The 22,462-nt window shown below is 48.2% G+C and overlaps 1 protein-coding gene across 1 annotated transcript; it reads left to right on the top strand.

Annotated features, from left to right (window-relative positions):
- Nucleotides 1-20,375, top strand: LOC125941740 (AP-1 complex subunit gamma-1-like). The gene is made up of 3 exons (XM_049659564.1): nucleotides 1-271; nucleotides 3,544-3,762; nucleotides 20,225-20,375. The coding sequence occupies exons 1-3, from the start codon at nucleotides 233-235 to the stop codon at nucleotides 20,354-20,356; spliced, it is 390 nt and encodes a 129-aa protein (XP_049515521.1). The 5' UTR covers nucleotides 1-232; the 3' UTR covers nucleotides 20,357-20,375.
- Nucleotides 20,376-22,462: the final 2,087 nt, after the last annotated feature.

The following is a 22,462-nucleotide window of genomic DNA, read 5'->3' as shown; positions in this document are numbered from 1 at the left end:
GTACAACTGTCACCCTCTGCCTCGGAGGTTGTTGCTGGCCGCGCTCTACCGTTTCGGCATCATGCCATGGTGTCTTCAGTTTTCTTAGGATACCTTCAGCTATGGCTGTCAAAATGTACTGTTGGAATCCAGACGAAACAAGGCGAGCAGCCTGTTATCTGAAGCTCATGCTGATCAAGTGTGAGCATTCTCTGCCGCTGGAAGAGGTTAGACTTAAGTACAACTAAGAAGGATGGTGCCCAGGGATCAAGAAACTACCAAACTTGACATCGTAAGCCATAGGGTACCATGCGCACAAGCCATTGTGTATAGGTCCCTTGTTCGTGAGCAAGTTACTGCGTTGAGCAGAGCAGGACACTGTGCCAACGATTGTTTGTGGGAACATGATTATAGTGCGAGGTGAGGCCTAGAAGGGCATTTTGTCGCACGCTGCAAAGAATGTGGGTATGCACATGAATTGCTCAATTGTAGACAACAGCAGCAGTCGAGAAATTATCAAAACATCCGAGCTGACACGTTACGACACCAATTGAGGAAGCGTACTTTCAGTTGCTTTATCTGAGAAGATATTGAAGTTTTTAAACTTACTATGGGGGGGGGGGGGGGGAGGGGGTGAAAGCTCCGTAACGTAGCATGCGTATCATGTTTGCATTGCCTTTTTTTAGTGCCTTTTGTGTAGATTTTATTTTTATCACTCTGTTTATTCTTCTTTTAAGTTTTTAGTTGTTACCAGGTCCTTGTATTTTAATTGTCTGTGAATAATACACATGTCAAACCCCCACGAAAACGAAAGTCTGAGATAACGAATTTCTTGACACACTGGCATATTTTCGTATCCGCAGCGAGCACCCATAGGATTCAATGCATTTCTGATCTTTTGACAACGAAATATCACTAAACTGCAATCTTGCATTACTGAAATTTTCAAGAACATTAGACACTATATTATCTACCCGTGTAACGCTAACAACAAAAAGTGCTCAAATACATTTTATGCTCACTTAAATTGCATGAAATGCTGTCACACATGCTATTGCAGCACGCTTACGAAGCTGCCACCGTGTCTGTTTACAAATACAAAGCGCCGGAAATCATGCTGGCTCTGGAAACACATCATGGCTGCCATCTTGTTTTTTGATAGCTCGTTTCAAATTGCATGGATGCACCACCCAATGAGCATCGTGTGTGAATTTGCCATCGCCAGACGTAGATTTCCTTGAGATTTGCACAACAGGGCCTTATTCATGGTTGATTGCTTTCGGGGATACAATCATCACAACATTTTGCGCAACTCATTACTGGGCGCGTCGGCACGTTGACATTGTTGCTTGTGCTAGACGGCGATGTGTCTGGTGCTGAGTTACACGAAATCTCTCGAAAGTAACCGTATCAACGCTGTCGCCCATGGATGCCTACGGATCGGGCGCCAATTAAAGAGAAATCTCGTGATAGTGATTGTATCCCCGGAAGCGAACCGACCACGAATACAACAGTCCCATTGTGCAAATCTTCGTTCGGAATGCTGTTGCTCATAGATGCCGACGCATCAGGTCCTGAGTTACGCGAAGTCTCTGGAAAGTGATCGAACCCCTGAAAGCTATTGGCGATGCATAGTGCACACTTCGTGGTGTCGGCATTGCAGTTCTATAGCCTCTAGCAAGGCTCGTCAAAGTAGGCTAATCAAATTTGGACAGGGAAGCTTCGCTTTGCAGCGCATTAACTGTCTGTGCTGTCTCATTTCACAAAGAATTTCTTGTAAAAGCAAAATTTTTCACTGTCTTCGTGTTTCGTTACGGGGTTCAACTGCAGAAGCATCTGTCTTGAAAAATATAAACCAGTTGGAAGTCAGCGACATGTTTCTTCTCTTCTCTTGTGACGAAGTTCTGCCTTCGCACTGTTAGCGTAACCAACTATAGTAATTTAAGGTATTAAAAATAGATAAAGAAATAAAGAAATTAAACATTTGGTGGTTTCGCCCGAAGAATGAAGCATTGACAGCAATAGCAAAGTTTAGCATTGCTCTTGAACAACTCGAATGGCGTTTTAATTATATGTGGGTGTGCAGTGTTGGCGAGACAAGGTATGCCAGGCAACTGCTGCGGTGCAGAAGAAACCGCGCCCTGGCAGCTACCAGGTGTCTCACAGCACTGGCATGATGACGACGCCAGTGGCGTTAGAGGCGTCGCACCTCAATGGTGCATGAGATAGACCGACAGGAAATTTGTTGACATTAGTCAGCGCCGTGTGAAATATTAGATAATGTTAGCTTGATTACTGTCAATTCCACTCGGACCAGTGCATACACACAGCTGCTCAGCAGGAATGCTAGTGTGCTTATACAGTCGACTCTCATTACAACGGACCCTCATAATCCGACAAAAAATGGCGGTTTTGTCCGAAGTCCGTAAGATCCGAAACACCTCACTTCCAAAACTTTGGTCGTGATGTCTAACAATGTTATTGCAAAGAGTGAGTGACAAACGTCCACAAAGTCAGTTTTGCCCGAAAGCCGAAGCATCGATTGCGATAACGAATTAGTAAACAGCTATACGAAGTAAGGATAGTAAATTTATCAGCCGTATAAAGTTGGAAACATTCGCTTACTAACTAAACTAACAAGCACGGTGTCACACGTGCACAAGTAAACATGAGCACATCTCGCTCGATGATCACGGAAAGTTGCTGTCAAAACGCTGCAGTCAAGAAGTGTGGCAGCAGCCGCGAGCTACCTAAACGTCGAAACCACAGTGCATACGAAGCTACTGGCACTGAGCGCACTTTTTCCTTTCAAGATACGGCGCCTACGCTCCCGCGCCATAAGCAGCAGCCGCCAGAGGTGAGCTCCCTCTTCCTCGCCTCCTCCCTGTGGCTCGCGCGCGAAAGAAAGAGAACGCGCTTCTGCCCCGCCTTTCGCCCTTCGCGTGCGCGTGAAATTGAGGACGCGATTGTCGGCTGACCCTCTCAAGTCTGTTGTCAGCCTGTGTCGACACGGGAAAAGTACGCTTTATACGCCCGAATTTGAAAAAAATTGCCGCTAATTTCATCTGCTGTTGCCGATAGTCTGTTGTAGCGTAGTCCGATAAAAGCGAACTTCGTTGCAATAATAAAATAGGTAAAGGAAACTAAGGTTGAAATATGGTTTGTTATATCCAAAAGTCTGTTGTATGCGGGTCCGTTATAATGAGCGTAGACTGTAGCATGCAGGCACACAATGCTCATGCCAGTAGCAGAAGGCAGAACGCTATCCTAGCTTTGGCATCGAGCATGCACCATCGATAGTGGGATAGAACAATGATGGTGGTGCAAACATGCCTCAAACATGTTTAATTGCTATCTCAATAAAATGATTAAAAGGACGGTAAGGGTGCAAACAGTTAACGGTTGTAGCATTTGGTAGCTGTTAACGTTGCTTTCATATAAGGCACATTTAAATACTTTTTTTGGCAAAGATTTGTGAGGTGTCTCTGGTACTAGACACATTGCACACCCTTAATAAAAGGTGTTAGAGCCCCTTTTATAAGCAGTGCATTTGTGTTTGTGCAGGCAGGCAACTATGTACGAGATGACGTGGTAGGCAGCCTCATCCAGCTCATATCAGAGACTAGCGCTCTGCACACATACACAGCCCAGCAGCTGTGGCGGCAGATCTCCCAGGAAGACTTCAGTGCACGGCAACCCTTGGCACAGGTGGCTTGCTGGTGCATGGGAGAGTTTGGCGACCTGCTCAATTCTTCTGACGGGGCTGACGCAGAGCCTGTAAATGTGAGTATTTCAACCGTCCATCTTGAGCCAAGTTTATTGATTGTAACACGGAAGCATGAAATGCAGAAACAAGAAATACCGGCAAACCCACTTATACCGTAGAACCCTGTTACGTTTTTCAAGGGACCATGGTAAAAAACGTAAGAGCTGGGAGAATATAAAGCCTCTCCATCCACGCTCCAGTGCTGCTTTTGCTAAGTAGTTGCCAACCTTTGATGTGCACCGCTGTTCCCTGATGCGTCGTTCATACCAGTTCCACTTCCGGAATTTCTGCTTCCGCAATTTCCGCTTCCGGTGTTTCCGTTTCCGGTCGTTCAGCTTCCGGTATTTCCGGTTCCAGAATTTTCGTTTGTTGCACGCTCACACCTCTAGGCAGCAGTGACGTCGCTTCCGCCTAAAACCGGAAGCTGAGACTACGCAAGTTTCGCTTGACGCCGGTAGTTGAGAGGGTGAGTGAGGGAAAGTGTGGAGGAGGAGGGTAAGTTGGCGGTACTTAACCTGGTCAGCGAAAACGTGTATGGAGGGGCTTTAGGAAAACGTAGCTATGAGGAAGGCTACAAATCGCCACAGTAACATCAGAAACAGCTCTGAATGGCTGGCAGTACAGTTATTAGACGTCTTGGCGCTCATAGTGTGACAGGACAGTGTGTGCACACGTGTATAATTAAAGGACACATACGACATTCCGTGACAGTGGCCCCTTTCTAACTCTCGATATGCTTCACTGCAATATTTCCTGCATGTTTCACCACATAACATGGCTTTATTGCGGCAAAGCTGGCCAAAGAGAACTGGCAATTATGCATCGCATAGAGCAGCCTTGCCAGCCCCAAAACAATTAAGAATGGAGCTATTTACATGCGCCAGCAACAGTGGAATGCGCCCGATGGCACCAAACACGCCGGTTACGCTGCGACGTCGCAGAGCTCGACGCGTGTGCGCACGCATGTTACGTTGGAGTAAATCTGCGACTTGAGGGGAGCGTTCGCAGTCATGGTTGACTGCCCAACTTCCAGGCAGCCGCACTGTAACCGGTATTTCGTCTACCGCAACTGCACTATAAGCGATACGCGTATACATATAGTGCCATGGAAAAATTAACGGGAGTCTGAAGAGACCGTATTATATCTGGTCCTGCACTATAAGCAATTACGTTATAAGTGGTCTGTTCTGTACTTTGGTCGAACTGACTTATAGCATTACCATTTTTAACAATACTTGGATGTACCAAGGAGAAGCTGTCGCACCATGAACTTTTGTGTGTGTTCTATGCGAAAATAAACCATTAACTACAATTTTCCCATGCCGCATTAGTACCTAGAACAGTTAAATTTGGCTAATGGTTGTCTGTGCTTAAAAAAAAACGGAATGCAAAAACCAAGAAAAGCAGAAAAAATATTGCAAGCGACTGCATTCGCATGCATACCCCACACCTTTGCTACATCTGCCTTCCACCCTGCACGGCACACCTTCGTCGCCTCACCCGACGCATTGTCGGCTTCACGCGCCTGTCTCCCTTCCACCCCTCCGACGTTGGCGCAGTTGACTTGTGTATCGGAGAAAGAGGTGAAAAAAGAAATTGTAGCCAACATTTTGTGTCATCGGCGGTGGCGACCTGCTCAGGCCGGCATGGTGGGGCGATGGCCACAACGGCAGAAATATTGCTAGTCCTTTGTGGGTCAAATTTTTTTGCCTAATGCGACCCGCCAGGGTCGATTTTTTTTATTGCTGATTTAAATTCTTCGGAAGAAGGTATTTCGAAAAAATATGGTCGTAATTTTTTTAAAGTGACAGTAAAGTGAGGAAAAAATAATTTGTGTTGTAAAATACACAATGTTTGTTCATGAATAAGAAGTAAGCGCACTGAAAAATAGTTGTGTGCACGTCTGGAAACCGAAACAAGTGAGAAGCCTTCGTCTTATCGCCAAATAAATTGCGATAGAGCTTTTGTGGTCTCCAAAAAAGGAAATGCAAAAACGGTAGCATCGTTTGTGTATATAATTGCCTGCCTGGGAACAGGTGTAATCGCGCCGCGGTGGGCAATAAACGATCGAGTAACAAGCGGTCACCCTTTGAGAGATTTGAAACCAGATAACCATCAGTTTAGCGCAGGCAACAAGCGGGATCTGCCGCAGGAGAAAACCGTAACTTGCTGCCGGTGCCGCACGCGCACGCCCGGATGTGCAAGTGATAACTGATGTGCTGTTGCCATAAAAAAAAAGAAAAAAAACTGGAGAGGTGTTGGCACAGGTAAAAAATTCCACGTGTTCCCGTCGAGTGGCACCACAAGCCAAGCGAAAGAAATGATCAAAAGAGGTGCGCACTTGCCGCTGCCGCGCTCGCGCGTGCCGGATGCATGAGCGATAGCTGACTGACACACCGTTGCCATAAAAAAAAGAGAGAGGCATTGCCGCAAGTAAAAAATTTCACGTGTTCCCGTCAAGTTGCAGCACATACCAAGCGAAAGAAATGATCGAAAGATTTGCACACTTGTCGCCGCCGCGCGCGCGCCCGGATACGCGAGCGATAGCCGACGTGCCGTTGCCATTAAAAAAAAAGAAATAAAACCCGGAGAGGCATTGGCACAAGTAAAAAATTCCACGTGTTCCCTTCGAGTGGCAACACATGCCAAGCAAAAGAAATGATCGAAAGGCGCTTTTTAAATGTACAAGCGATACCGTATATGTATGCCATTGACAATCTTAAGGGTGTTCGCGGAAGCCGTACATGTACGGTATAGACCCTGAAAGGGTTAAACCCATTTTGTCTCCGACTTGAAAATCTTCTCATGGTGACAAACTGCCATTTGTTGGCAGCCAGCTACAACAAAACAGCGTCCAGCAGAACACCATGCTGCTAGTGTATTGCAGTCGAATCTTGTTAATTCGAACTTCCGGTTTATTCAAACTGACGCTGTGGTCCTGTCAAAGTAATGTGTATTTCAATGGGCAAAAACGGCCGATAATTCGAACGCGCAAGCATTTGTGAGAGTTAATTCGAACGTATCTCGCTCCGACAACGCTCTCAGCAGCACGCCAAATCACCCGGCGGTGCCTCCGACGAGCTTTGCTCTGACCCTGGCATAGAGGATAACCTTAGGAGAGACCCCGCAACGCCGCGCGCGAGGCGGCTGTGGGGGGCGAACACCGTGGCAGATATTTCACCAAGGAACCAACGCCCAAGCGGTTGTTATGCCCAAGGAACCAGCGAAACATACAGCTGGGGGTGCACGGAAAACTGATTCCATGTTTTAGGAGCGAAGCTCCTTATAGCGGCACCCGTTCCGTCCCCGTCGTAGTAGTAGTAGTGTGTAACCAGTCTGAGAAAAATGAGAAAAAAAATTCCGAAGTTGTGTCCGTAGCGCGGAATCGAACCAGGGACCCCTCGCTTCCGAGCGCGCGGCGTTAGCCCACTACGCCACGAAGCGCACATAGACACACGCACCACGATGGCAATAAATACCCAACATTAACGAAAGGCCGCGTTTCTAGCGCGTTTCTAACGCGTTTGTGCTAGCGCGTTACGGCCCGTGTAAGAAGCTGGTGTAAGACGCTGTGGCCTCTCCGCCTTACCTTCAACGCGTTTCAAACGCGCTGCCCAAGGCGGTGGCAAGTCAAGTTCAAGTCGAGGAGCGTTTATGAATACGGGGGGTATACTTTCTCAGCAGTCATGTGATGGCGTCGGCAAACGCGGTGCACGTTCCGGCATGTGTAAATGGCTGCGTAAGACGCTGTGGCCGCTCCCCCTTACTAGAGAGTACTGCACGTTTCTAATGCGTTTGTGCTAGCGTCCCCTTAAGCGGGAGATCCGATGATTCCCTCCGGAGCTTCGCCCACTCATCATCATTCACCCCGTGGATATGCTGTGTTTTTTTTTATTCTCTGCCTTTACGGGTGGCGCAAGTGGCACCACACAACAGACGGTCATTTAAAACGAAACCATAACAGCGCATATCAAATCAGTGGTTAGGGAGATCTACCCTTAGTCTTCATGTTGCAGTGCGATATGTTGCGCATGGGTGCTGGCTCTCGTGGTGGTTGGTCGAATGCGAATGTTGATTCGTGGCTGTTGGATTCGTCGGAATCGTAGCTGTCACTATTTGACAGATCTGATAAGAGCTGGTGCAGCTGATATTGTCACCCAAAGTTCCGGCATGGTCACGAATCAGCTGAGCATCTGCTCTTCACCTGTTTCGTTTGCCCTGTGGGCGAGACTGGCATGCCTTGTGCGCCTTCCCCACTGGTGTGCCTCTTGTGACGTCGCACGAAGAGGTTCGCTCGGCTGCTCAGTCAGGTTTTGGTTTCATTTTTGCGCTTTTTTGCTTAGTTATCTTCAAATTTGCGGAACAATTCTATCAGATGCGTGAGAGTGGGTTCTTGGGAACCTACAGTGGAACCTCGATGATACGATCACATCCTTCTATTTGACGATCACATCCTTCTATACGATCAACTCCTTCTCTTTTGGTGCGGAGGCGCGGCGCCGGACAGCGCGGACTCCGCGACTGGGCGCGAAGAGTTTGAAGTGGTGGTGCTTTTGTACTTTTCCTCCTTTTCTGCGAGCCGTCAGATGGAGTGGCTGCTGCGCTTCGGGCCTCGTTCTTCGTGTTTGCGCCATTTTGCCTAGTCGCAGCGAGCTATGTCTCGCAAGCGGAAAGCACTCTCCTTTAAAGAGAAATTAGACATTCTTCGAAAGGTCGATGAGGATCCCAAGAGGAAGCGGACGGAGTTGGCTAAGGAGCTAGGCCTCGCAACGTCAACACTGAGCACAATTGTTGCACAGCGAGACTATCATGAAAAACGTGCTTTTGTTCAACGTCAACGCGAAGCAAGCGAATTCGAACACGCTTATTTCGAACATACCGCGCACCGACAATGCTCTTAGCAGCGCGCCAAATCACGCGGCGGCGCCTCCGACCGGCATTGCTCCGACACCGCCATAGAGCAAAAGCTCAGGAGAGACCCCTCAATGCCGCGCGCGAAGGAACGGGGAAAAAAAAAAAAGAACCCGCGGCGGAAATTTCCTTCTCTCTCAAATTGCAAGGTCGCCGTTTCTGCATCACGCCGGAACAAGCGTGTACGTGCCGACTAGAGTGTTCTAGACAACCGTATTCTAGCACACTCTAGTGCCGTCAGCCATGCGGATAATCTAGTCACATGTTGACCTTGCACGCTGCGGCAGCAGCGCAGAGGGAAGCAGCGGCGGAGGCACAGTCGGGCCAACGAAACTGCCACGCCCACAAACGCTCGCTTCCCGATAACGGCAGAAAACGAAGCTTCAGGGGGCGGCTAAAATAAGCTGGCGCCAGCACGGCGGCGGGCGCGCACGGAGAAGTGCGCACGGAGTCGAAGGTGAGAGAGCTACGAGGGAGTTGAGAGGGAGGGCGAGCCACCGAAGCGGCGGAGTTGACGCGGCCAAATCCGCTTCCCTGCCGCCCTCCTCCCTCACCTTCGACGGTCTCCGCGCGCACCCGTGTGCCGGCGCCGCCCGCTCGCTCCCTGAAGCTTCGTTTTCTGTCGTTATCGGGAAGGGACCGTTAGCCGGCGTGGGCAATTTCGTGGCCCGCGCTTGCTATGCGCTTGCGCGCCGCGATATTTCACGACTCGCACCGTTCGTGCATCGTGCTATGGTGCACGAATACTTCAAAAATACGTCCTTTTAATTCGAACAAATTTTCGGGCCCCTTCGAGTTCGAATTATCGAGATTCGACAGTAGTTTTAATTGTGGTTCGATGATACGAATTTCGGCTAATACGAATATTTTTCGTGACCCCGTGAGATTCGTATCATCGAGCTTTTACTGTAATAAAAAAAGAAAACAAGCAAGAACTTGCCGCAAAAAGAAATCACCTTTATTTTCCATGTCCGAGAAAAATTACTCAAAGTAATCACCGATGCAGGATTACTTGGCACGCTGGTTCGCCGCCCCTAGTGCCATGCTCTCCAGCTGGTTCAAAAAACGTAGCATACAAATATCACCCGCGCTGCACTCAACAAAGTTGCGGACGATGTTCACGGAATCGATAACTGCCGCGAAAGCGGCCGTGGTAGTGCTTGACTCCAAAAATTTGGACTTGCTAGATATTCCAGACTTCAAAAATGCGCCGTCAGGGTTCCCATTGAGTTCATGCATTTTCGCACCCAATTCTTCGGACGAATTCAGACCCCAAAGTTCGATTTTGCGGACTAAATCGCTCTTTCCGAGCCGCGCTACCCAATCTTAGAGGCCGCCATGTTGGATTTTGCACTGGCTTGGATTCCAGTGGCTCGCTGTATAGCCTCCAAGATTGGAACGCGCGCTATCAATAGAGAGCTCGCGCAATCCTTCAGTCTCGGAGGCCATGCTCACTCTTCCTTGGCTGACAAAACGCTCCAGAGTACTGCTCTTTTTCTTTTTTAGTATATGCGCTGAGCACTATCGTTATAACCATTTATTGTGAGATGTTTCTTTATTGCGACAGCAATTATATGGACACTTCAAGCGGATTTTCGCCGTCGGCGTCGCCGTCCTGAGGTTCCATACAAAGTCCAAGGGCGATAAAATCATCGCCGCGCGCCCGCCATATGTGCGAGTGACAGCGCGCGGGGGACGCGCGCTTTCATGGAGAGAGAACGCATGGCGGAACGTAAACGCGACTTCCTCCCTCGTGCGAAAGGCCATGGGGGTATGGGAGGGAGGGAGGGAGGGGGGGGTGACTTCTACTCTTCTAACAACTGCGTACTTAGCGACGGAGCAGTTTCTCGCGCGCACCGTATCTTGAAAGCGATCTCCAGACGGCTCTGACCTTTTGTATGCGCTGTGCTCTCGCCGCTCAGCTTCCGTTGAAGCGATAGACCGCACGAACCTTCGCTCGCTGCGGTGGCCGCGCTCGCTCATGCGCGCTGACACCACGCTTGTTAATTCAGTGAGCTTTTTTTTTATTTCTCTCAAGTTTCGGTTGCTATTTTGAACGTGGCGTGTACACTGAGCAGGTGTCTCGGAGACCCATGTCTCAGTGATCGGCGCTACCTCCTGTACCTTCGCGAGAGCTAAGCGGTGCGAAGCTCGTTTCTTGGATCTCCATGGCGAACTCCGTTGGCGGAGATCGCCAGCGCGGTGACGTTCGTGTCGACTGTACACGGAGACGACGTCATTGCTGCGCAAATCCAAGCAAGTCGATCCCCTCCAAGCGTAGTATGAGGCAGGGCATTATTAGAGATTTTTTTAAAGCCGCACTAATAACTTTTTTTTTCGGCCAAACGAGTTTTCCGGACTATTTTTCAGTCCCCACGAGCTCGGAAAATCGGGTTGGCGACTGTACGGAGCGCCCTAACCTAACCGCCGCACGTTGCTACTAGCCGGAAACTTCGAATTATCCGAATAGAGCCGCGCGGGCCATTCAAATTATCCGGTAGAATTTGCATTGAGAATGACGGGACCGCTCTAATTGTTCGAATTAACCGAGTTCAAATTATCGAGGTTTTACTGTATCGGAGTAGCCCATTGTGACGGCCTGACTGGCCAGGTGCTCCCCTCATGTTCCATTCTCTTCTGTTCTTCACTAACTTTATCTCGCAATGCAAACGGTACCACTCGCGGCTTGAGAAACTTAGGCTTAGCATTCTCTTGAACAGTAATCTGGGCTACAACACCACGAAATGTCCCCAAGCCTTTGTCGAAAACTTCATGAAAGTGGCTTATCGCATCTTTCACCAACGCTACTGCGTTGACATCCTCTGGCTTGGCAATGCTCAGCTGGAACTCTCGCATCCAACTTCTGCCGAACAGTGTGGGGCACGGTCCTTTGACTACAAACAATGGAAATTTGCGCTCTTGTTTGCCCAGTCTTGCAGTTGCTGTACACTCCCCCACGACGGGTTTCTTGTCGCTGAAGAAGCTTTGTATGTGCACCTGTGACGGTTGCATTGTTGTGGTCGGAAATATTTCACTAAAGTTCTCTTCGCTTATCGTCGATACACAGGCTCCTGTATCCATTTCCATTTGTAACAGGACGCCATTGACACTGATTTGATACGCATGGGCTCCGCCCCTGCCTCGTGAAGTAGCTACATGGAAACGAATCAACCCGTTTTTGATAAAATTGAGATTTTGCACCCGCATTGTGCTAAAAAAACGTGAAATAAGGGAGGTGTTTTACATGTCATTGGAAGGTGACAGATGTATTAGTCAACCTTTGATAGCTTTGTGCCTAGGCAGAAGTGTCATACCCTATGACAGTGTCTGCAAATCAGTTCCTTATTAGCCAGCCATGGGGTTGCTAAGCGTTTGCTACTTTCGTTTCCGTGCACATGTGAGAGGGTTTTTGTTCACCTTTCTTTGTGTTTTCTACTTATTCTGTTTCGTTGGAAATAAAATGTTAATTGAGAGTCAGCGCCCGTGTTTGTCGTTTCTTGCTCGTCCACGTCTTTTTCGCGCTACTTTTTTAAGATGGAACCACACCAACTCGCCCAGCTCTAAGTTTTGATGAACATTGTTGATACCCGAGACAATCTGGTCCCAAAGCATCCTGTGGCGGTATATTCCGAAGTTGCAGTCGTCAGCTAGTTTTTTCAATGCTTTGATAAAATCGCTTATTGGCTCGTCGTCACGTCTGTGCCTTGAAAAGAATTTGAAGCTTGCTACAACTTCCGACACCTTCGGTGCATAAAGCTCATTAAGTACCGTAAATATAGTCTCCAAATTCTCGTCCGCAGTCTTCCGCGGCACAACCAGGCTCCGCAGTAGCGAGTACGTTTCTGTTCCACTGCATGTCAGGAATACGGCTGTCTTCTTATCTTCAGGCACATCATTGACTGCAAAGTAAAGCTCTACTCGCCCACGATACTCGGTCCAATCTGCGGCGGCTGCTTGAATGCTTCCAGTTTTCCGCTAGTGGCTGGCATAGCTGTAGGTAGGATCGGCATTGCTGCTGCGTAGGCTTAAATCATCCCACCTCGTCGCCACTTGTGAGAGCCAGACTCAAGGCACATAGACGGGCCAGAAAAAACGTGCACATCGTAGTAGGGGGCGAGAACTGAACTGACCAACTTGCGAAATGTTTGCCTCTTTATTATCGTGAACAGCCGGGATAGTTGTGCCACTACAATTGATGTCATCACTAGGGATGGGCGAATATTCGGTATTGTCGAATATTCGATCGAATAATTCTATATTCATTATTTACTTCGATTCGAATTCAGGTAGTCGATATTTGCGAATTATTCGGCGCTCCCGAATAGGCAGCCAGAAGCCACAGACGGCTGGTACACATCTCGGAGGCTATGCTTCACGTCATGGCTGCCATACATCAACCATAAATCTCGAAGGCTATATGTTTTTACATTAAAGAGCAGGAAATGTGCGACGGAAGAAAGCAGAAGCGGCGCTAGCGTACAACCCAAACGAAGTGGCGGAGTCCGCATCGCCATAGTCATCAGCGGAAATTGTACGTGAATGACAGCGACGGAACGGTTCTTGCCTTTTTGTGCCTTTATTGCGTTTACCGCTGCGCATAACTACGCATTGGCCGCGGGATTTCATGATCGCCATCCATGATCGCGTCGATAGCTGCCGCAGTTTCTTCTGCAGCGGTTGCGGCAAAAAGTAGTTTCATTTTGACTCAATACGCACGTTGGCCGCATGCCTAAAAAGCTGCGTAGTAGCCATCCATGATCGCATAGATAGTGACTGCGATTTCGTCTGCAGTTACAGCGAACGGTAGTTTCGTTTTGACTCGGTGCGTGCGTCGGCCATGTGCCTTAAGCATCGCAAAGTCGCCGTTCATAATCGCGTCGATAGCGGCTGCGGTTGCGACAAACAGTTTCGGTTTGACTCGATGCAAAGCTGTCGAGCTTGAAGAATACTGGCTACATCGCGATGGACGTGCGATCTGTTGGCGGTCAGCTTACTGGTGAAAAAATAATTGGGATGTGCGCGCGGTAGTGCAAAGCGTGTCGCAAATGATGGCACGCGCCACGGCCATGCTGCGAAGGAAGTCGCGAGTCCTCGATCGCCGCTGTGAGAGTCAATCAGTTGCGAGATGACGAGAATTGCAGCTTCCGCACTGCTTTTGTGCAAAATAGCAAAAGGATTTGCTCATCCATTACACTAATAAATCATGCTGACGTAGTAAGCATTTGCTTATTGTTTTCTAGATACCCTGATAACTCGCAATTTGGTTAATTCAGGCATTTTTTTTTTCCGGTCCCGTGAATATCGAATTAAAAGGATACGGACACAAAAGTTGGCGGGTGGTTTTTTGCGTCGGAACAAAAGTTAAACTGTTGAAAATGACGAATACAACAAGCTGCGTTGAAAAAAAAAACGAGAAACATCTTTTTTTTAGATTTTCTGTTGCACCTTGCCTCCAAGCGGTCGCCGGCAGAAGCTGAAATTTAACATAACACCCACCCGCGGCCAAGGTCGGCCACAGCAGTTGCAGTGTTTCCAGGGGTGTCGGTCCCTTGCAGCGTTTGTTTCACCCCTTTTGGCCATCTTCGCACGTGGTCCGTCTGAAACATTATCCCCGTCGGCGCTCCACGCAGGTGGTGCATCTTACATGCGCCTTCCCGCGGTCGTCGCTCGGTATTGACACGTTCGTCGTGGCGGAAGGAAATGTTCAGACATTGCTGTTATAACAGCATCGTCGGTCGTGACACGCCGTCGCACACATTTCCCAGAGACGAGAAGGTGCGTAAACTTTGGATACCTGCCTATTAGAGAGCTTTAGCTTGTCCAGTAATCGGGTAAACGCGGTCGTTGGGGCGTTCGGGTGGAACCGTAAACGTGAGCGGCCTGTATGGTGCTGCCACCTGGTGGCGCAGAGCTCAAACAGATCAAAAACAGCTAATATTGCAGTAACCAAGTGTATTCTACTTCACTGCTGGTGTAAATCTTCGGCAGGAACACGATTACGCCACTGCTGAAAATTTGCACCAGGAAATGACCAATAATTCTTGCATAAGTGTCTGGTGCAGAGCGAAATCTTCGCGCTACGGTTCGCGAAAACCTGACCGGCACTTCTACGGCCGCCTGCTCGTCTTCGTCGCTTGACGTGGAAGGCTCGTAACCGTAAGCGGTAATATTTCTTGCCAAGTTGCAATGGTCCTTGTCTTCAGACGTGTTCTCATCGCTGGTAGACACACCAGAAGTCGAATCCATGCTCGCGATGGCGGCGTCGACGCGCTTCGAATGACCACGGCCGCAGGCTGGCTATCCGACGAGGCTGTCATCACGCCTTCCAACACCCGTGGGTCGGGCAGCGAGGCACGCGCTCACAAAAACGCCAAAAATAAAGCCATCAGCTCAAAAATGAGCTAAGTGACTACTTTTCGGTTTAATCACACACTGAGGATTCATTTTCAGCATTTTCGTAAAATTTTCAGATTTTGTGTCTGTATCCCTTTAACTAGGTTTTACTCGGATATGTACTATTCGAATATTCGAACTACTTGATGCGAAATTGTTCGACCAAATCACTATTCGCTTTAAATTCGCTTCGAACCTCAAATTCACTATTCGCCCATCCCTAGTCATCACTGATCACAAGTTTCCATTCTACAAATTTGACCAAGCTTAGCAGTGTTTTTAGACCCTCGTGCTAAAGTAATTGAGTACCTCCAGGATGCTTCAATGGCAAACTGATTTAAAAATGATAGGAATTTGGGCTTGTTGGGTATTCATGACTGTGGGTACAGCGTGAAGTAAACAGGACGGACAGAAGTAGATTGGGCTTGCTGGTCATTCATAACTGTGGGTACAGCGCGAAGTAAACAGGACGGACAGCGCTGTGTGTGTCTTCTGTCCGTTCTGTTTACTTCACACTGCACCCACAGTCATGGAGTAAAAGCCTAGCTTTAGAAGAAGCAAGAAAAATTTCAATACCGAGGAACCCAGATATTTTCTCAACAACGAAAGCTTCTGAAAAGGCTCCTTCCGCGTCAGCACTGTCAAAATACTTTGATAAGCTCATCAACCAGCAGCAATTTTCACTGCTACAAGCACAGGTTGAAAAATATGTGCATGATGAAATTTTTGGTCAAAAAGAAGATCCATGTGAGTGGTGGTGTAAGCATGGTGCCCACTGTTGGCTCAGCTTCAAAAAAAGATGCCTGCCAATACAAGCTACTAGTGTGTCCAGTGAGCAGCTCGTTTCATTGTCTGAAGGAATTGTGACATGCACAGTGGTTGCTGCTCCCCAAACATGCCGAGCAGTTATTCTTCCTTCATGACTACATTAAATAACTGCAGTTATGGTACTGTCAAGCAAAAGTGTTCTACAGTTAAACCTGCTTATAATGAACCTCCATATAACGAATTCCTGGATATAACGAAGTTTTTCGATTCCCCGCCGTTACTCCATAGAAGCACATGTATTTGAGACCTCTACGTAACGAAGTGGCAGCGGGAGACCCCCTCGATATAACGAATTTTCCCCTCCGACCACCTAGAGATTTCGCCCCAAATTTTGTCATTTTTGCGCGAGCAGCAACCGGAAGCACCTTCTCCGCCGCGATGGAATGCGAAGCGAGCGCACGTGGGCATGCGTGCGTGTGCGCGGCCCTGCATCCCTCGACCCAGCGATCTTGCCGCTGCGGGCGTGACCTTTCCCCCTCCCTTCATTCAAACCTGATCCTGCCGCTTGCTGCAGCTGGCCTAGCCCACCAAGCCGGCACTCTCTCCTTTTCCAGTTGATGTTGCCGACGCGCTGGTACACGCTGTGGCACATCAGACTCGATGAGCGCGGACACGCGCTGTCAAACGCTGGCGGCGTGTGGAAGCGCCGCTGGAGAAGCGAGCGAAGTGACCTTCATGCTGTTGTCTATCGCTTCAACGCAAACTGAGCGCCGAGAACACGCAGCACGCAGAAAGCTACGAGCCGCCGACGCACCTACACTGCTAGACTCTGCCCCAACGCAGATCGCTTTCAAGATACGGCCTGCGCGACCGCGCGCCGCCCCGCTGTGCCTCCCCCTCGCTCCCTCGCCGCTGCCTCGAGCGCAACGGAAGAAGGCGTGCTTCCTCCCTGCTTTTCTTGCGCGCGCGAGATTTAGACGCGGTCGTCGGCTTCCCTCGCACGTTCTCACTCGCACATACAGCATACGGCGCGCGGTGACTGCGTTATCGCCCGTGGACTTTAGGGTAGGGCCACGCTAGCGGCAAAAACGCGCTTCAGAAATGCACGCGCGCGGCAATAGCGGCATGAATCGGGGGTCTTGCGGCGTGCCGCGCGAAATGGGTTCTGCGGCAAATGCTGCGTGCCGCGCGGCATGACGCGCGTGCCACGGTGGCCTCGCAGCAAGGCGCTGACGCGCGGCAACTTGCCGCTCGCTGCATGACGCGGCCGTTTTTTGCCGCTAGCGTGGCCGTACCCTTATATACGGAATATCTATGAGCCAAAACCAATTTTAGGGCCACAACGCGTCATGGACACCATCTTTACATAGCAAATACGGATCTCAAGGGCCATACTTTTGCTGGCGGAAACCGAAAATACGTCACAGTTGTCGCCCCCGCCACTTTGGGCGGCCAATGCCATCGTCAAGCCACCAAGCCAAGCGACATGAAAAGTCAAAATTGCCGCTCGAGCCGGCGCGGGGTGGCAGTTCGCAACGTATGATGTGGGAAGGGTCCCACAGTTGCGACAGCAACAGCGGGGTTACCAATGCATTGAGTTCTAAGGGAGCTGTGCCGGGACCGGTCGAAAACGACAGTAACAGCCGGGAAAACGCAGCCCCCGGGAACGTAACAGCGAGGTTCTACTGTAGTACTATACGACGCCATCGTGACGCTCACTCTTCGTATCCGATGCCTCGCGCTTGTGCGAAACGACACGCGTCCACGCATCCGGTACCTGGTGTGACATTCCGAGGATGAGTGCTTCAACGAAAACGGAAGACGGGTGCGCATTACAATTGAGGGCGCGTTAGAATCGAGTAAATACGGTAAACGATTATTTTTCAAGTTTTCGTGCCGAACCTGCATATAACGAAATCCTCTTTATAACGAAGTTTTTCGGTAATTTGTCAATTTCGTTATATCCAGGTTTAACTGTATACGCATACCGCTTACAGTGCAGCCGTGGGAAGTTTGTTGACTAGAACCATTATTTTTGTACGTTATTGGCTGTGTAATAAACTCACTTTTTCTTTCATACCTCTGGTTGATGGAAAAAATAGCATTCTTGCAAAACCAATGGTATTCATATTCAAAACATATTCAAGTCGATTCACACTGGTTTTCATTATTCAGATTTGCTTCACAATTGTAAACGTGATATTTGCACACCCCTAGTATTTTGCTATCGCCTCTGGATACCAATAATCAATCGCTAGATGACATTATGTGCCAAGTTCTGCCATTTTACAACATACTGTGGCCTTAATTTTGTATAGAACGAACTTCAGATAAAACAAACCTGTCTCCTGGATTATTACAGTCTAATGTAACAAGCATATGTTTTGTGCATAAAGTAGTAGACTTCCGTTAATTTGATTCCGCTTAATTCTATTTTCCAGTTAATTCGATCTCGACCGATAGTCCTGGCTGGTGCCCATACATTTCCATGGGACTAAACGTTTGTTATTTGGATCCTGAAATTGGCCTTAGCCAGATCATTCGAACTTGACTGGTCATTGCACACGTGCCTGATCCTAGTGATGACCGCAGTGGTTACTCCAATAGTGGCAGTGGCCGAAGGAGCTCAGACCAGCCCATTGTGTGTTTTTCATGCGTGGATCTAGACTTTGCAGATTGAGGGACTAATAAAAAAGCATAAATAGCACGTGACTAATAAAAGCATAAACGCATAAACATAGCATATAAGAATCCACTTAGGAGACCGTATTGGGGGTGTTTAGTGTACAGTGAATTCGTCGAACACATGTCATCTCCCATCAAGAACTTCTATTTTCGGCCTGCTCCAGGAAGACCAATATTGCATTCATGGTTTGTGCAGCAACCTAACATCAGAGTCAGCCTAGCCAGGGTCACTGCCGTTGCCATCAAAAGATGGCGACCATAGAGAATTGCATGATTTGCAGGATGAACTAGCGAAGTTGTTAGTTAGGTGTGGGCCGCCACCCCATTTACGATAACTGCTTTGTCGTTTAATAAATGCAGAATATCAACTGCGCTAAGGTGTTGTCCGAGAGTGATGCCGATGGACATTAAGTAAATAAATTTTCATACTGTAAAAGTTAAGTTGGTAATTTAGTATTTTTTTATTCCTGTAATCGGAAGGGTGCTACATTCCTCTTGCTAAAAAAATCTGGTGTGCATTCAATTTCTTTGTTTAGGAGCTGTAATGTCATTTTTACGTGAGCTTTCTATTTTGAATCCATAAAAAGTGCATGTACATCGGATTTGGGGACATTTTAAGATCTGGGAAAATGCTACCAAATGGATCAGTGGTGTGTTTTTTTTTTGGGGGGGGGAGGGGGGGGGGGGCTCTTGTTTAATTCGACCTGCAGGAGCAACTGCAGACCAATTACGTTGGTCCCATCAGGGTTGAATGAACGGATGTAAACTGCTTTTATCAATTGATAGCATCAGGCTTGGAATATGTTAATGGATGTGTGTTTTGAAAGAGTAAATTTTTTTTATTATTAGTTAATTTAAAGGGACAGACAACCACTCAGAACATGAATTGGGATAACCCCGCTGATGAAAAGATTGTCTATCGTATTGGCCAGAATGGGCCCTGTTTTTCTTATTAAATGTGGATTTATATTTTTAATTCTTCACTAAAAGTCGCGAAAAATGACCTTTGGCGCCCCACACAGCAAAAACATGAACGTACTTATGAGGTCTACAACCTGACCTTCTACTAGTGTACGCTGTTTTTAGTCTTTTTATTGATATTGAAATGCAGTAACATTCTTTCTATTGGTAAGTTTTTTTAACTTGCAATGTGCAGATAAGCTTTCGTTTGTGGTGAGCAGAAAAGTGGCACTGCCTTGCCTTCGTTTTCGATGAGTTGGCTCGGCTCGTCTATCGACTGAATAATGACTCCGGGGGCCAGCCAGCCATGACGTAGGTGTGTCCTTGGGAAAAAACACGGTACAACTATAAGAAATGCCTGTACAACAATGCAAACTTATTGTACAAGTCTATTTACCTTTAAAAGTGTTTGGAAAAGTGACAATATACGTGGTTAACCACAGTTGCATTCCCTCCAGGACGATAGGCGGCTTTCACAATTTGCGAGGCGGGCTATCGGCATCGCTATCACTTCACAGCGTTGCTGGAGGAGGGACTCTTATTTTTTGTAGAGGCTACTCAGATCGAAAAATTCTGGTTACAAAATATCCACGCACTTTTGGAAGTAACCGTTGCAAGTGTAACCACTACCTAGGGTGAGCTTTTCGTTGTGCCATAAGAAACTGGGTCCATAAAAATCGGTTGTCAGTCCCTTTAATATTATTACTTTAAAAATGATTAGCAGTATTCTACATGACCTCTTTTTTTTTTTTTTCGTTCCAGGTCACTGAAGATGAAGTCATAGATTTTTATGAGAAGATGCTGAGCAACAATCAAGTGCAGCTTGTAACAAAGGAGTATGCAGTTACATCACTAATGAAATTAAGTGTGCGCTTTGCATCGTCTGCACCGTAAGTTGCTTTTTCTGCTGTGTGTCTATGTAATTTGTGGGGAGGTGTTGGGAATTTGGCGCGAGGCACTGCAGTAGTTACCACTCGGTAAAGGGGCAGATATACTCTGACGTAGCGTGCGTGCGCGGCACGGCGACGTTACGTCGGCTGAAGCGCCACCCTCTACAGTCCGACGGCTCCCGACCGCCGACGTTACCGGCGCCTCCTGACGTGCTTGGACGTCGTCCGGCTCCGAATAGATCCGCCTGCATTTCACGCCGACCGCGCCGAACACGTGAGCACCGAGCGCCCTCTCTCGTCGCTGTAGCTACTCACCGCCAGTACAAAATGGCCGCTTCCCACGAAAACGCGCGCGAAATCTGCACTACAGTTACTACAGTGCCTAGAATATATATTCTAGACACTGTATCCGCACGAAACGAGGGAGGCACTCCACAGGCACAGGTCCGAGTGGCGAATAGAATTGTTTCGCGGGTTCACGACAGATGGCGCGACGTTCTGCGCATTAACTGCGCATGCGCTTCTCCAGCTGCGGCCGCTGCGCCGCGTGGGAAGTGGTTGCACTGTAGAGAGCCGGACTTGCGCCTGGCGCGGTGTCGCCGACGTCACGTATCCGACCGCAACCGCCACCCGCCCGCGCGCCGAGAACGTCGGAGTATAACAGAGCCTTAAGTCTGGAGCCAATGCAAAGGCCTGCAGTGCACCACCAAAGGACCGCGTTAGTTTATTTCTTGCTATATTGTTAGAGAGATGACTGCTATGCGTAATGCAGCGGTTAACGCTAGTTCATATTCACTGCCATCATGTGTGCAAGCGTAGCGGCACAACCAGGCTTATCTGTGTTTTGTGAACGTGCTGGTAATGCTGTAGAATGCTCGTCTCTGGACATATACCAGATGCGTTTGAACTACACAAAAAGCATTTTTTTACGCTGGCATCCAGTGTTGAGCATTGCACGAATTCGGAGCCTTACAGCGTTCCGCCAACACGTTTATGAACTGCTGATAAACCAAGCAATTGCCATGAATAGGAGTGGAGGTCGTTTTTTTGTAACAATTTTATTTCATTTCGCATCCTTAACGTTCGTCGGGCCGAAAGACCAATCCCGCTAATAATGGTGCTGCTCCGAGTCAATCACAATGGAGGGGAAAAGTCGTTTATCGCAGCCGCGTTAAGACGATGCAAAATGTACAATATCATCCTTCTGCCTTGTACCACAAGCCATGTGCTTTGCTGTTCGTGTTTGATTCTGTCCTGATGTGACTCTCAACTAAGGTGCAGCGCGTTGTGTGTACAAGCACAAGAAAGTGTGGGAGTCGGCAGCATTAGTAGAGTGGTGTTAAAGCAGCAGCAGTTGAGCGCAGGCAGGGCCTCCAACTTAGTATCGTGGCCTAAAGTTCCTAGAATAATGAAAAGAATAAGGAAATCCTAAGGGCTCAATTTTTTATTAGATAGAACCACATGAAGAAAAGAGATAATGAAGCCTGACAAAGATTATCTTTAATTTCAATGCAGAAATATAAGGAAAAGGGAGGCTGCTGACAGGAGCCGAATCCACATCTTTCACTTTACGGTTGCAGTCATACCTGCCAACTCTTCCGAATTTCCCGTAAAATGTACGAATTTGGACCCGTCTTACGATTTTACGAATGTCGGCTCAATTTTTACGGAAAAGTGGTTATATTCGCGAAATAGTTTTTTAAATTGTTAATAAATTCACACCGTTGCTGGTGGGCAGGGGCGCCACTTACGTAGGGGCGCATAGAGATGGAGGTATGCCCCGTAATCTTTATTGTCTGCAGAGTAAGGAGATTTTTCAATCTTTGACGTTGCCTTCGTCATCGGATTGTTGGACTGGAAGTCACTGGTCGTTACTCTCAACATAGAGGTCCACCTGTACGTAAGTGGCGCCCCCAGAGACGACGGCGATTTCGGGTCGATGCGGCAGGCACAGTTTCGGTATGGGAGGCTGTGGCTAGTCGTCTTGCCTAGCTGTCACCTTCGCTAGGCTTTTTTCGCGAGTACAGTAAAAGCTCGTTAATTCGCACACGTCCTTTGGTCCCGGCAGGTGTTTGCATTATTTAATGCAATGAAACTCTCGTTAATTCGG

This window comes from Dermacentor silvarum, unplaced genomic scaffold (genome assembly GCF_013339745.2).
Source record: "Dermacentor silvarum isolate Dsil-2018 unplaced genomic scaffold, BIME_Dsil_1.4 Seq167, whole genome shotgun sequence".
In the NCBI taxonomy this organism is placed as follows: domain Eukaryota; kingdom Metazoa; phylum Arthropoda; class Arachnida; order Ixodida; family Ixodidae; genus Dermacentor; species Dermacentor silvarum.
The sequence above is the reverse complement of the archived record's forward strand: the minus strand, read 5'-3'. Positions and strand labels throughout refer to the sequence as shown.